At 47.7% G+C, this 14281-nt stretch overlaps 1 protein-coding gene across 2 annotated transcripts; it reads left to right on the forward strand.

The window, feature by feature from the left end:
- The first annotated feature begins 527 nt into the window (after window positions 1-527).
- FZD4 (frizzled class receptor 4) lies at window positions 528-9475 on the forward strand. 2 transcript variants are annotated; one of them, XR_004959263.1, is made up of 3 exons: window positions 528-1131; window positions 3256-4943; window positions 9381-9475. XR_004959263.1 is itself a non-coding variant. In XM_036258995.1 (2 exons), the coding sequence occupies exons 1-2, from the start codon at window positions 850-852 to the stop codon at window positions 4582-4584; spliced, it is 1611 nt and encodes a 536-aa protein (XP_036114888.1). In that variant the 5' UTR covers window positions 528-849; the 3' UTR covers window positions 4585-9475. The 2 variants fall into 2 exon arrangements, 1 of the variants encoding a protein (XP_036114888.1); XM_036258995.1 differs by having other exon boundaries at window positions 3256-9475.
- The last annotated feature ends 4806 nt before the right edge of the window (window positions 9476-14281 follow it).

Below are 14281 nucleotides of genomic sequence, written 5' to 3' on the forward strand. Positions count from 1 at the left end.
CTAATCCTCCCAAGTCTCTTCACGGATGAGGAAAACGAAGCCGAGAGGTTGAGCAATTTGCTCAAGGTCACACAGCGGGGATTTAAAGTCACAATCTTTGTAAATCCAAATGCCGTGTTCTTTGTATATGTTTCTCCGCCTGACGGGAGGTGGCCATGCGCCGAGGTGACAGCTGGAAAAGGAAAGGAAAGGGAGCCTACCCATCTGGGAGCACTTCTCACCTGGGAGAGGAGGGGGTAGGCTGGCCCGGCCGGAGCGACTCGGCTCCGTCCCTGCCTGGCCCTAGAACACCGCGAAACGGGTGGGAGGAAAGTGAGAGCCGGGAAGCGGGGCGGGGCGGGGCGCTCTGGGGAGGGAGGGAGGGAGGCGGGGGGGCCCGAGGGCAGCCGGAGGGCGGGGCCTGGTCCTCCAGCCGCAGAACGGCTCCGCCCCTCGCTGCCCTCGGCGCCCGGCCATTGGAGAGGCGCGCTGTCCGTCCCGCCCCGCCACCACCTAGCGAACTTCTAGCGCCCAGGAGGGCTTGGGCAGTGAGAGCGGCGCGGCGCTGGGTGCTGGTGGGCTTCGCAGAGACCCGGAGCGGACGCGGCCGGCCCTGGGTTGGAGACTCGTCGCCTGCAGCCATGACCCTCGCAGTCTGTCTCTTGGCCTCGGCCCCGGGAGTCTAATATCCCACACAGTTGCGCGCAGCTGCTGGAGAGCCAACCGCTGCACTCTCGTCGCCCTTGGCGCCTTATCACACTCCCTGTCCCGGAGCTGGGAACAGTGCGGGCAGCCGGCGACCCCCGTGCAAACTGGGGGTGTCTGCTGGAGCAGCCCCCGCCGCCGCTGCCACTGCCCCCGGCTCTGGCCATGGCCTGGCGGGGCGCAGGGCCGAGCGTCCTGGGGGCGCCCGGGGGCGTCGGTCTCAGTCTGCGGTTGCTGCTGGTGCTGCTGCTCTTGGGGCCGGCTTGGGGCTTCGGGGACGAGGAGGAGCGGCGCTGCGACCCCATCCGCATCACCATGTGCCAGAACTTGGGCTACAACGTGACGAAGATGCCCAACCTTGTGGGGCATGAGCTGCAGACCGACGCCGAGCTGCAGCTGACAACTTTCACGCCGCTCATCCAGTACGGCTGCTCCAGCCAGCTGCAGGTGGGCGCCCCCACTCCCACCCCTGGCGAGACCCTTGGGTAGGGACGCCTCAAACTAACTCCATGGAACCCTTACCAAGTCGAGGCCCCTGCCCGCATTCTAGGCTGAAGGGTATATAACTCCTGAAAAAGTGATTTCCATCCCCACCCCCACTTTTCTGTCCCTTCTCAGGAACTGGAAGCCAAAACGTTGTGTAAGTCATCTGGCCTGAGAAAGAACCCACTCTTACACCCCGCCCTTCCGTTTTTCTCCCCTGCCCACCGTGTCTGGCCAAGCCCCTAACCCCAGTGGAGCTGAGGGTTATCTTTGCCAAGGATTCTGGCCGCCGCTGCTCAGTGGGCGAGTCCCCGGCGGGGCGGGGCAGCCAGCTGCAGCTAAGACTTGGAAGGAGAGATAAGGAGCTGGGAACTTCTCCCTTACCGACCTCATTTCTCCCTCATATTTTTGGGTGATTTATTAAATGAAACACCACTGCCCCGTTTTCTGTGGAATTGCCCCTCATCGTGTCACCCGCCTGATTTTAGAGGTCATGCAGGAAGGAATTGTTGGATTGGCTTGAGTTTGTTTTTATCCTTAGGGTTGAGGGCAGATTTAGTACTTAGAGGGGGAGAAAACACAACTCGGGGAAGAAGGTGATGGTATGGTTAAGCTCCAAGAAGGTAGTTTGTATATTGGAAGGTCCTTGTTTTTTCCAGTCATTAAAAATTTGAAAGTGTATGTAATGATACAGAAAATGTTCATCCTACAATAGTAGTGAAGAAAGAATTTACATATACAAGGTGATTACAATATTACAAAATTACAAAAACAACACCCAATTCATTGGAAAAGAAAAAGGATTGAAAGGAAATTTTAAAAGTGTCAAGACTGTGTTTTGTTTGGTGAGGCTTTGAGTGGTTTTTCAGAAATTTAGAAAATAGAGAAACTGGGAAAAATAGGGTATAGTTGTCTGGGCTAAAAGCTTTAGAAATCTGTGGTTCTGGTTGTAACTTTTGAGAGATAGGAAACAAGCAGGCAGCTTACTTACTAGGTACATGTTTTTATATAGGTCATTTTAAAAGTTGGATTGTGGTTTCAGAAAGATGGTTGGGATTAGACCCGTTGCTGGTGAAATGTCCCTTTGGAAGTTTCAGAACTTCAGAACTAGGTTATAAAAGCTTAAGAAATGATCCTCTAGCTCTCAGTTTGGAAACAGCACATATCCTGACATCAGTGGCAATTTAGTTGGAGAAACTGCTTTTGCAGGGATATATATTTTTAATTACATGTATCCCGGGGAAGCAGCCAAGCTGTTTTGAAGGACAAGACTGGATCCCTTTACATGCTGGAAAATAGTTACTTGTAACTCTAGACTTCATAGACAACATCTGTAAGGAGCCAAGCAGACTGTTTATCAATGCTGGAGGAATTGAGGACAGCAACTGCACTCTCCCCTGCTGGTATTGCAGTGTCAGGGACTTAACATTTATATTTTCCTATTGTGCTTCATTATTATTCAGTGTGGAAACCTGGCCAAACAAACCCCGAGGGACCAGAGACCTCAACCTGCATCTCATCCTGCATCCCATTGTGGGATCTAACTGTATCTTAATTAGTTTCTGTTTCAGTATGAGACTGATTAAAAAATAATTTTAGGGGAAAAGGTAGAGAAAAGAGAGAATATTAACAGGAGAAAAGCTGGATGTACTTTTTTAACCTTTATTTTTATAGTGATAAAGAAATGAGGATGAAAATAAATCACCCATCACCAAAATGACTGAGTCATTTGATTAGTCCGTTCAGCTCTTTCAAATAGTAGCTGAAAGGGGAGGGAGACTCAGAGTCAATCTTTTAAGGTTTATATTCTTAAATGTGCTAAAAGGGACATATAATTTTGGGGGTCTTTAGTATACTTTTATTTATTTATGTTCTCCTGGAAAGGATTACTAGAACCAAAAGAAGAAAAGTGTGCAAGGGATGGATTATTAAGCACCCTCGTTTGAGGTCAGCATAAATGGTCGGACTCCCTCTAGGCAGGTTTAAAAGTAGTTATATACTTTGCCTGGAAGTATTCACAACTCAGTGCAAGCATTTGGTCATACTTCCAAGTCACTGTTTTCTTTGCTCATGTCATTACTTTTCCAGTTCTTCCTTTGTTCCGTGTATGTGCCAATGTGCACAGAGAAGATCAACATTCCCATCGGCCCATGCGGCGGCATGTGTCTTTCTGTCAAAAGACGCTGTGAACCTGTCCTGAAGGAATTTGGATTTGCCTGGCCGGAGAGCCTGAACTGCAGCAAATTCCCACCGCAGAATGACCACAACCACATGTGTATGGAAGGGCCAGGTGATGAGGAGGTGCCATTACCTCACAAAACCCCCATCCAGCCTGGGGAAGAGTGCCATTCCGTGGGGACCAATTCCGATCAGTACATCTGGGTGAAAAGGAGCCTGAACTGCGTTCTCAAGTGTGGCTACGATGCTGGCTTATACAGCCGCTCCGCCAAGGAGTTCACTGATATCTGGATGGCCGTGTGGGCCAGCCTGTGCTTCATCTCCACCGCCTTCACAGTGCTGACCTTCCTGATCGATTCCTCCAGGTTTTCCTACCCCGAGCGCCCCATCATATTTCTCAGTATGTGCTATAATATTTATAGCATTGCTTATATTGTCAGGCTGACTGTAGGCCGGGAAAGGATATCCTGCGATTTTGAAGAGGCAGCAGAACCTGTTCTCATCCAAGAAGGCCTTAAGAACACAGGATGTGCAATCATTTTCTTGCTGATGTACTTTTTTGGAATGGCCAGTTCCATCTGGTGGGTTATTCTGACACTCACTTGGTTTTTGGCAGCTGGACTCAAATGGGGTCATGAAGCCATTGAAATGCACAGCTCTTACTTCCACATTGCAGCCTGGGCCATCCCTGCCGTGAAAACTATTGTCATCTTGATTATGAGACTGGTGGATGCAGACGAACTCACTGGCCTGTGCTACGTTGGGAACCAAAACCTTGATGCCCTCACGGGCTTTGTGGTGGCTCCCCTGTTCACTTACCTGGTGATCGGAACTTTGTTCATCGCTGCAGGTTTGGTGGCCTTGTTCAAAATTCGGTCAAATCTTCAAAAGGATGGGACAAAGACAGACAAGTTGGAAAGGCTGATGGTCAAGATTGGGGTCTTCTCAGTCCTATACACAGTTCCTGCAACCTGTGTGATTGCCTGTTATTTCTATGAAATCTCCAACTGGGCACTTTTCCGATACTCTGCAGATGACTCCAATATGGCAGTTGAAATGCTGAAAATTTTTATGTCTTTGCTGGTGGGCATCACTTCAGGCATGTGGATTTGGTCTGCCAAAACTCTTCACACATGGCAGAAGTGTTCCAACAGATTGGTGAATTCTGGGAAGGTAAAGAGAGAAAAAAGAGGGAATGGTTGGGTAAAGCCTGGGAAAGGCAACGAAACTGTGGTATAAAGCTAGCCAGCCTCCACGCTTCCCAGATTTTGAAGGGGGAAATGCCAGCATTTCGGTGCAAATGCTACTAAAAGTTTCATGCAATGAATCTCAGTTTGGACAGATTAGCCACCCTAAAGCGACCCCCAGAGTCCCCCACCTTTCCCCTCCCCCCAGCATTATAAAATTAATGATTTTGCTGCAGACTTTGGAATAATCCAAAATGGAAAAGCCAGTTAGAGGCTTTCAAAGCTGTGAAAAATCATAACATTGATCACTTTAGCAGGTCGCACCTTGGAGCATGGAGGTCCTGCTTGGATTCCAGGAGGTCCAAGGCGATGCTGCTTTTCCCTGAGGGCTGGGATTTGAGCTGTGAGGAGGTAACTTGCAGGGAGAAAGATTAACTTCTTTTAACTCTTTAAATTTTAAAATACTAACTGGGTCTTTCAGATAGCAAAGCAATCTATAAACACTGGAAATGCTGGGTTCAGAGACGTGTTACAAGAGTTTTATAGTTTGGCTGATCTAACATAAACATTTTCTGTGGTGCATTGTCTGCTGTTTAGAACTTGTGGGTTGCTCTCCCAAGAGGTGGTGTCAGAATCTTTCAGTGCCTTTGTCATAAAACAGAATTGTTTGAACAAACAAAAGTACTGTACAAACACACATGAGGTATCCAGTGGATTTTTCTTCTCTCTCTTCCTCTTAAATTTCAGCATGTCTGTTTGAGGCGGCTGCTGTTTTTTTCATTTTACATTAATAACTCAAAATAGGTATTTTTATTGGAATTTTTTTACTGCAGCATGCCTAATGAGGGGGAAAGGAAAGGTGATTCACTTTCTGACAATCACTTAATTCAGAGGAAAATGAGATTTACCAAGTCGACTTACCTTACCGACCCCAGAGACCTATTGCATTGAGCAATGGGGACTTAATATATTTTACTTTGTGTGATTGCATCTATGCAGACGCCAGTCTGGAAGAGCTAAAATGTTAAGTTTCTTGGCAACTTTGCATTTACACAGATTAACTGTGTAATTTGTGTGTGTCAATTACAATTAAAAGCACATTCTTGGACCATGACATAATAGTATACTCAACTGACTTTCAAACTGTGGTCAACTTGCATTCTCAGAATGATAGTGCCCTTTTTTTCTTTTAGCATGAGAATGTTATCAGAAGAGTCTGGTCTACCTACCACAATGGAGACTTTTTCAACTTTGTAGAGGGAACTAAGGACAGCTAATCCAACGACTTGGTGCATAATTGTTTCCCAGTAATTGGCAAAGGCTCCTTATAAGATTTCATTGGAGGCAGTGTGGCCTGGAGTCTTTATATGGTGCTTAATGAATCTCCAGAATGCCAGCTAGGAGCTGATTGGTTTGTAGGGAATAAAGTGTAGGCCATATGAAATGAACTGCAAACTCTAACAGCACAGGTCTTAATTGCCTTTTTGCGGAGGTATCCAGAGCTTTTAAAATTTATGCTTTATGTTCCTTACAAGGGGGTACCCCCTAGCAGCCTCTCAAAAGTTGTAGTTCTTTTAAAAATGTAACTGGCCTTTCTCTTAACCTGCCTTAGGCCTTCTAATCACCAGATCTCTGGGACAAATTGTTGAAACTCTCGCAGGTGGCTCTCCTTGTAACTCTTACCTGTCTTTGCTTCAGCAACTACTTTGCAGTGACTCGTTTGTTTATTTATTCATGCCCCACTTCTTAAAACACAGGTAGGAAAGCTCCTTTAGCACACTTTTTAGTGGAAAGACATCTCTAGGGACTCCAAATTCCAAATAGGTCAAATTCTGGAAATGAGCATGACTTTTTGTTTGTTTGAGCTTTATGCCCGTAGTTTGACATTTTCCTTTCTTCTTCCCTCTGTGGTTCTTGAGCTGTCCGAGATGAAAACACATGTAAAGTCTGTTGCAGGTTCTGGAAGGGAAAGTCTTGGGGCATTGGAGACAGTGGCTAAGTGGGCACAGGAGAGCCCCTGCTGTGTGTGCCAGGCCTGAGTACCTTGGCTGGCCTCTGGGGTCAGGGTTTCAGGAGCATGAGAAAGGATCCTCAGAAGGACCAGTTGAACTCCATCTGAGACTACATTGCCTATGAAATGTACAATGTGAACTCCCCGTGCTGCTTGCAGACAGTTCCCATAGCTGGCCAGGGCCCTGGAGTGTGCACCCCGGGGCAGAGCCTGCCCTTACTCACGCTCTGCTCTAGTGTCTGGGGAGTTGTGCAGAACCTCCGGCCCAGGCAAGAGAAGGACTGGGTGCAGCCGGGCACTGGCCTTGCTGTTAGTGTGCTGGGGTGTGTAATGCCATTTTCTGTGTAATGTTTTGCTGACTGTGTGAGCAAGGCAGCACCTAGCAGAGAGCCACACACAGGGTAGGTGCTCAATTTTTGTGAATGATGAAATAATAATACTAACAATAAGAGTACTTGAGGGAACCTGGACACTGAGTTTTGGAGCTAGTGCTCTAGCAACCTTTTGTCTCTCCAACAAATCTCTTGCCTTCTCAAGAGGAAGTGTATGTGATCAGAAGTGGCGGTGGTGCCGGCCGGATTAGTGGCTTTAGCAGTGTCACAGGGTTATAGGCCTTTCCTTAACATTCCAGGCAATGGAGGGTGTTTATGGTTTCAGGAAAGGAGCCCGTGGCCGAGGAGTCAGTTACATATTACCCTGAAGTGACTCTGTCACCTCAGGTTGTTTTTTTCAAATGGTCAATTATCAGCACATTGCTTGAGAGTCAGCTGTGTGCAGGCCCCGTGGCGGGCACTCTAGGGAATGCCACGGAAAATCAGCCCTGTCCTCACTGACCTAGGCTGGGAGCTCATGGATCTGCTAAGCTTTGCAGTTGGTTTGGGGAAGGTGTGGGTGTCTCTGAATTGCCATCTCTTTCACTGTCTCCACCCCCGAACCCTCGTCCTGGGTCTCCTTAGCTTTAATGCATCTCTGGTCTCTTCCCAGAATTCCCTGCAAATCCGCGATGGGGGCTGATGGAAAGTATCAGTTCTGTTTCATGAAGGTCTTTGTGGAAATCCCCGAGGAAGGCTGTGAAAATGGGCTCGAAGGACATGAGCTTCCACATCTAATGTGGCTTTAGGGGCAGGCAGTTCAGGGCTTGAAGTGTTCCCTGTGACTTGCATGGGTAAATTTGTGGACAGTGTCTTGCAGGAAAAAGGTTAGGGTAGTTGATTTTTTCTCTGCAGTCTAGAATAAGTAGGTATGCTTGTCGCTTCTTACACACCCCTTGGCCCCCAGAGACTGGATTCAGCAGAGCCCAAGGGTGCCTCTGTCCAGCCTCCTCACAGGCAAACTGCTTTCTCCTCCTTTATTAAGGCCACATCTCAGGGCAGAGGAGATGGGGTAGGCTGGAACTGGCCAGAACCACCTGGTTGAGCTACTGGGTTGATTCATATCCTTTTCCCCTGTGGAGACCTGTTTCCTGATATCTGAGGCTGCTTCTGAGCTGGCAGCCTGCTCAGGGCCTGAAACCTGAGAAGCGGTGACTTCTTCCCTGAGACGCTCTCTGACTTTCCTTTCCCGGGTCACTCCCACGTCGGCACCCCAAACCCAGAATGCGGGGCAACTCTGTATCCAGTTCTGAACTGGGACTTTACCAGCACCCGCAGCTCTGTCCTCTCTGGCACCCCTCGGCGTCCTGGCCACCGAATTCAGTGCTCACTGTGTTCGGAGCCAAGCTGGGACCTGAGGATGCAATGAGGAACTCAGCCTGGAGGGCACACTCCACCCAAAGGGCTGTCACCAGGATGGTGCAATCTTTGAATTCTGAGGAGGCCACCTCCACCTCGACAGCAGTTAGGGAAGAGAGCCACAGAGCGCAGACTTTCGAAACCCTCCCGCTCCCCCTCCCACATCCTGAATTTTATTCTGTGTTGGAGGAGATTGAAGAGAGTTGCTGTTTCAGCCAATTATGTTGAGTCACTGGACTCTGACAGTTCTTTTTGCTCCTGTATTGTATTTGGGTTCCGAGTCCCTGGCTGGGTTTGTATCAAGTCTGGCAAAGGACCCAAGTTATCAGTTTTCCTCTGGGCCTAGATCATAGATCTTGAAAACTCCTAGGAGAGCATTTTGCTCCTATCTGGGATCAGATACCAGAGGCTTAAATAATATATTTTGCATCACTGTGGCCTGGTCAGAGCTTTCTGCTGCTGCTTCTTGCCACGCACATGTGCAGTAAAGGCACACTGGACATCACCAGGAGGGAGGTGAGCCCTGGATTCCCCCCAGCAGGCCTTTTCCTCTTGGCAAGCCCAGTTGCCCTATAGCAGCTTGTTTTTGTTTTGGAATTTACCTGTGTCTCTTCCTCTCTGCACCAGCAAATTCTCAGTATTCACCCAGGCAATTTGGAGTGGGCCTGTTTGGGGTCCTGTGTGAGCCTCGTCCTTCAAGCTTTGGTAGCTCTCTGACCCCCTGTGATATTCAGTACATGACTACTGTCATCCCAGAAGGCTTCAAGAAGAGGGGCAAGAGCAGCTGTGCCCCGAGACGGCTGGGTCCATCTTCTCTCCCAGGTGTGCGTCTTCCACACCCGCTGATGGGCTCGGGCCCTGACATGGCCATGGGCTTTGGGAGGGGCAAGCTGCTTTCTAGGTCTCTCACCATGGGGCATCTTGGTGGTTCTGAATTTTATTCTACCTCACAGAGCTGTAAGACGTTTAAAGGTCTGAGGATGAAGGCTCCTTGAGCTCTTTGCAGGAAGGGAAGAATAAGTACCAGCCGAGATCTGTGAAAAGATGCAATGCGACTTGACCTGCTCATGCAGCAGTCAAGCTAGTGCTCTGTGGCCTTTTCCCCAGAGCCCTGCGCCGCCCTGCAGCTCCAGCCACCTTGAGGCCAACCTGGGGACTTGCAGATGTTTGACATAGAGGTACCAGGCAAACCCCGGCAGCACGTGCCCAAACGCATCGCTGAACGTCAAAGGAAATGGACGCTGCCTTCAAGGATGTACGCACGTATGTCTGCATTGATGTCTGTACTGTAAATTTCTAATTTATCGCTGTACAAAAAATAAACTTTGCTATTTAATTTTTGTATTAAAGGAAAATAAACTTTTGTTTATTACCTTGTGTGTGATTGGCGTATTCCTGAAGTTGTATAGTAGCTGCCCTGGGAAGCTCACATACCCAGCAGTGAGAAATAGAGAATTCAGTTTGCGGGGCAGATTGAGTCTCTTTCTGAGAACTTCTTTGTTTCTTTTTGCTGGTGCTATTTTTCCCCTCTGGGTCAGCAAATCCCCAAGGTCCAAGGTCAACAGCATTTATCACTACTGTGGTCATCACTAACACTCAGGTGGTCACGTGCTGCCCTGGGCAGAACTGTGGTTCTCAAGCTGTCGTTGCATGACACCTCTTCTTGGCATCTCCAATGTGTGTGCAAGTTTTTTATACACCTTCCAAGTCCCTTTGAGTTAATCTGGTGGGCTGAAAAGTTTCCCAATCACTGCTAGAGCGGCAGACCTCTTAAAAAGGGGAAAACAGCTTTTTTTGACTGCAGATTTTTGTTTTGTTTTGTTTTTGTTAATCCTCAGTTGAGGATATTTTTTCATTGATTTTTAGATAGAGTGGGAGGGAGAGAGAGAAAATCGATGTGAGAGAGACACATTGATTGGTTGCCTCTTGCATGACCCCTGACCCTGACCAGGGCCAGGGATCAAACCTTCAACCCAGGTATGTGCCCTTGACCAAGAATAGAACCTGTGACCCTTTGGTCTGTGAGCTGATGTTCTAACCACTGAGCCAAACCGGCCAGGGCTTGACTACAGATTTTTATTAATTTTTTTTTCTGGCTATACAATGGTTAAGTTTTGTATACATCAGCCAGGAAAATGACTTTTAGCTAATTTTATAAGTTGGGTGGTCTGTGTCATATCCAGAAAAACCATCAGACAAAGCAAGTTCAAAGCCATTATCAGGATATTGTCATAGACCACACAGACTCAGAGGGAAGGGAGTCATGGCCACTGGAGCTGTCTGCTCGTGTCCCGGAGGAGAACATTGGCCCTCTTGGTTTGCCTTTGAATTGCTTTCTACCCATTAGTTTCACCCAAGCCCACCCATCAGGTGTGAGTGAAAAGCCCAGGGCACAGGGATCGGCGTGCCCTTCTCTGCAGATTGCCATTGTACTTTATCTCAAAACGTAAATGAAGGGAAGCATGTCATGTTTCCCATTTTATTACCTACATCAAGTAGTTATGAAGTTAAGGAAAAGTCAATGCAATCAGAAATGAATTCATAATAATCCCTTGCACTTGTTGAAATACTTTTCATAGAGAAAATAGTTTTATTTTCTTTTTTATCCTCACCCGAGGACATTTTTTCATTTATCTTCAGATAGAGCGAGAGGGAGAGAGGGGGGAAGAGAGAGAGAAACATCCATGTGAGAGAGACACATCGACTGGCTGCCACCCACACATCCCCAACTGGGGCTGGGGACAAAATGCAATCAAGGTACGTGCCCTTAGCGGGAACCGAACCCCGGTCTCCAACTGGGGCTGGGGACAAAATGCAACCAAGGTACGTGCCCTTAGCGGGAACCAAACCCCGGTCTCTGTGGTCCACGGCCCGACGCTCTAACCACTGAGCCAAACAAGCCAGGGCTAGAAAATACTTTAAAAAAAATTACTTTATTCTCATGGCATCTGTGATGTAAACAGGGCGGGCACGGCTTTGCTCTAGAGAGGAGGAAGGAAACTCAGAGAGTGCCGGGGACTTGCCCGAGGTACCCCAAGGGAAGGTAAGCGCTTGGACAGCCAGGTCTTCTGAGGCCTCGCCCAGGGTTTTGTTTTACACTCCGTTATGAGTTGAACTGTGTCCACTCAAAAGATGTTGAAATCCTAACCGCCACACCTGTAAACGTGAACTTAGAAATAGGGTCTTTACAGACATAATCAATTTATGATGAGCTCATGCCAGATTAGAGTGGGCCGTAATCCAATGACTGGTGTCTTTACAGTAAGAGGGACATTAGGACACATGCCTAATGTGTGTCATAATGCCATGATGAAAACGCCATGTGAAGGCAGAGGCAGAGGTCAGAGTGATGGAGCTGTAGGCCAGGCAAGAAACCCCAGGGATTGCCTGCAACCCCCGAACCCCCCTAAGAGAGGCCTCCAGTAGGAAACCAACCTTAGCAAAACCTTGATTTCAGACTTCTAGTCTCCAGACTGGTATTCTAGCCAGGCAGCTTGTGATGGCCGCCCTAAGAAGCTAATACCTACTTTATTCCTCTTATTTAATTATTGCAAATAGTTCATTAGAAATTGGTTAAGTGTTTTAGCAGGCACCTCTCAAGAACAAGACCCGGCCATGAGCTTCTGTTTTTTAAGGATGATGTAGCATAATCACTCTGGTAAGTTTCTTTTATCTGTAAGCTGGGCACCTCCAGAATAAACCCCGTGACCCCTGACACGAAACCGATTTGAGCTGGTCTTGGCTGGTCTCCTGCCTGCCCACCCCCAAGGGGAGCTCTGTTTGCAGGGCCAGGACCTTGACTGGAATGTGGCCCCCAGGGTTTTTAGCATTTCTGTTCTGAGAACTGATTTTTTTTCTCTTTCCCATTTTAGCTTTCACATGCAATCATAATTTTAAAGTTGAGCTGACTCTTGACTAAAGAGGTCAGCCTTGGCCTCCTGTCGTCCGAGGTTCTGTGAACAGAAATAACCCACACTCGGAGAAGGGCATTGTCCCCTCTTCGGCTTGCAGCAGGGATGTAGGACTGGGACCCTCTTGTTAAATGTTTTGAAAATGTTGGACCTGCCAAAGTTTAGTCCAAAAGGCTTTCAGAATAGATGTTGGCTCCATCTGAAATTCCTAGAATCGCTGTCCTCATCTTCTACCTCCTCCTTAGGCTAAGAGAACCCATGGATTCACCTGTCTGCATGGCAGAGAATTCCAACTTCTCAAACTCCCCGGGAGAGACAATAAAAAAAATGTCATGCATTTCACATTAATTGCCTGATTTTCATCAGCCTCCCACATGGTTCCCATAAGCACCCAGTCCTATTTTCACCCCAGAACCTGCTTAATCTCTTGGCCAGCCCATGTTATCAATGGCTTCTATTCAAGAGATTAAGTGATTGGCTATCTAAATTTTGTGGGGTTTTTTTGTTTGTTTTTTTGTGGTATGTGCCCCTCGCGGGAACCGAACCCGTAACTCTCTGGTCCGCAGGTAGAGGCAAACTGGCCAGGGCTGGCTATCTAAATTTTGAAAGCTGCCTGAGGGTTACATTATTTCACTTGCTTTGAGGTAACTGGGTAGAGTAGAAAGCAAGAGATGGAATTGATAGGTCACATAGAAAATCTAGTTCCATCGTTTTCCTCTTGTTCCTTTGCCCTTTTTACATGTTTTCCTTTGCCTGAAAGCCCCTTCCCTCTTTCCTCAATTTGGTTGTGTCTATTCTTCCCCCAGGATTGAAGTCTTGCGCTGGCCAACGTGGCTCAGTGGTTCGGAGCGTCGTCCTGTGCACCGCATGGTTGCAGTTTCCCTCCCTGGTGGGCACATACGGGAGACAACTGACCGATGTTTCTCTCTCACGTTGATGTTTTTGTTTGTTTGTTTGTCTCTTCCCTCTCTGTCTTCCTCTCCCTTCCTCTCTTTCTAAAATCAATTAAAAAATAAAAAGAAGAAGAAAAGGGTCCGGCTGGTGTGGCTCAGTGGTTGAGCGTCGACCCGTGCACCAAGAGGTCGCCAGTTCAATTCCCAGTCAGGGCACATGCCCAGGGTGTGGGCCAAATCCCCAGTGGGGAGCAAGCAGGAGGCGGCCAATCGATGTTCTCTCTCATTGATGTTTCTAACTCTTTCTCCTTCTCATTTCCTCTCTCCCTAAAATCAAAGGAAAAAAAAATTTTTTTAAAGAAAAGAAATAAATGTCGTTGCTGTTAAAAGAAAAATAAAGATTGAAGGCTTAGGCCCTCTTTTTTAGGATCATTTCCTTGAACCTCCCACTTGCCTGCCTCCCCTTATTTCTTGCCATTGGTAAGTTTGTCTGCATTCTCAACTCCGGGGGCCTTCATTGCATGGTTTGTAATGGTTTATTTGTGTGTCCATCTCCGCACTACACTGAGCTCCCTGAGGATCACTTTGAGCACCCAAAGGTGCCTACCTGTGTGCCCTCTGAACAGGAGTTGCAGGAATAACTGGAAGAAAGGAAGGTAGGTTAGGAGGGAGGGAAAGTTTTGCCTTGTTGGGTGGGGAAACTGAGGGGGTTTGGTGACAAGTGTGGCCGGCATAGAAAAGAAACCAAACGTGACAAGAGCCATTACAAAGGCAGAACTTTCTGGAAACACGATCAGACAATAGTCTAAGAGAAAATTCTCTAACTCCAAAGATGGATTTCAGGATGATCACCTACCTGCTGTGTTGCTTATTGTTATATTGTCTCTCTTCCACCTTTTTTTCTCCTCCTCCTGCCCAACAGATATTTTCTGGGAGCCTACTGTAGGCAGAATACTGGAGTGGGCTGAGGAAGGGAGAGAGGGATAATTGGAAAAACTGTGAAAGACAAGGTCCAAAGTGCAAATGACAAAGCAGAGAAAGAATTCAGCTGTTATTAACAAGCTTAAAACTCCAAACCTGGAAAAACAAATCCTCTTACTGCTTAGCAAATATTTGCTGAATAGCTGAATGAGGGTCCATGAGGCGGCAGCCACTGTCCTAGAGGGGGAGGGCACTGTAGGGACACCAAGACAAGTAAGACACA

Source organism: Molossus molossus, unplaced genomic scaffold, assembly GCF_014108415.1.
Source record: "Molossus molossus isolate mMolMol1 unplaced genomic scaffold, mMolMol1.p scaffold_m16_p_13, whole genome shotgun sequence".
Lineage (NCBI taxonomy): Eukaryota > Metazoa > Chordata > Mammalia > Chiroptera > Molossidae > Molossus > Molossus molossus.

Coding starts and splice junctions, on each gene's coding strand:
- FZD4 (XM_036258995.1), top strand. CDS start 850: ATGGCCTGGCGGGGCGCAGGGCCGAGCGTCCTGGGGGCGCCCGGGGGC. Junction 1,132..3,255: donor GCTGCTCCAGCCAGCTGCAG/GTGGGCGCCCCC, acceptor TTACTTTTCCAG/TTCTTCCTTTGTTCCGTGTA.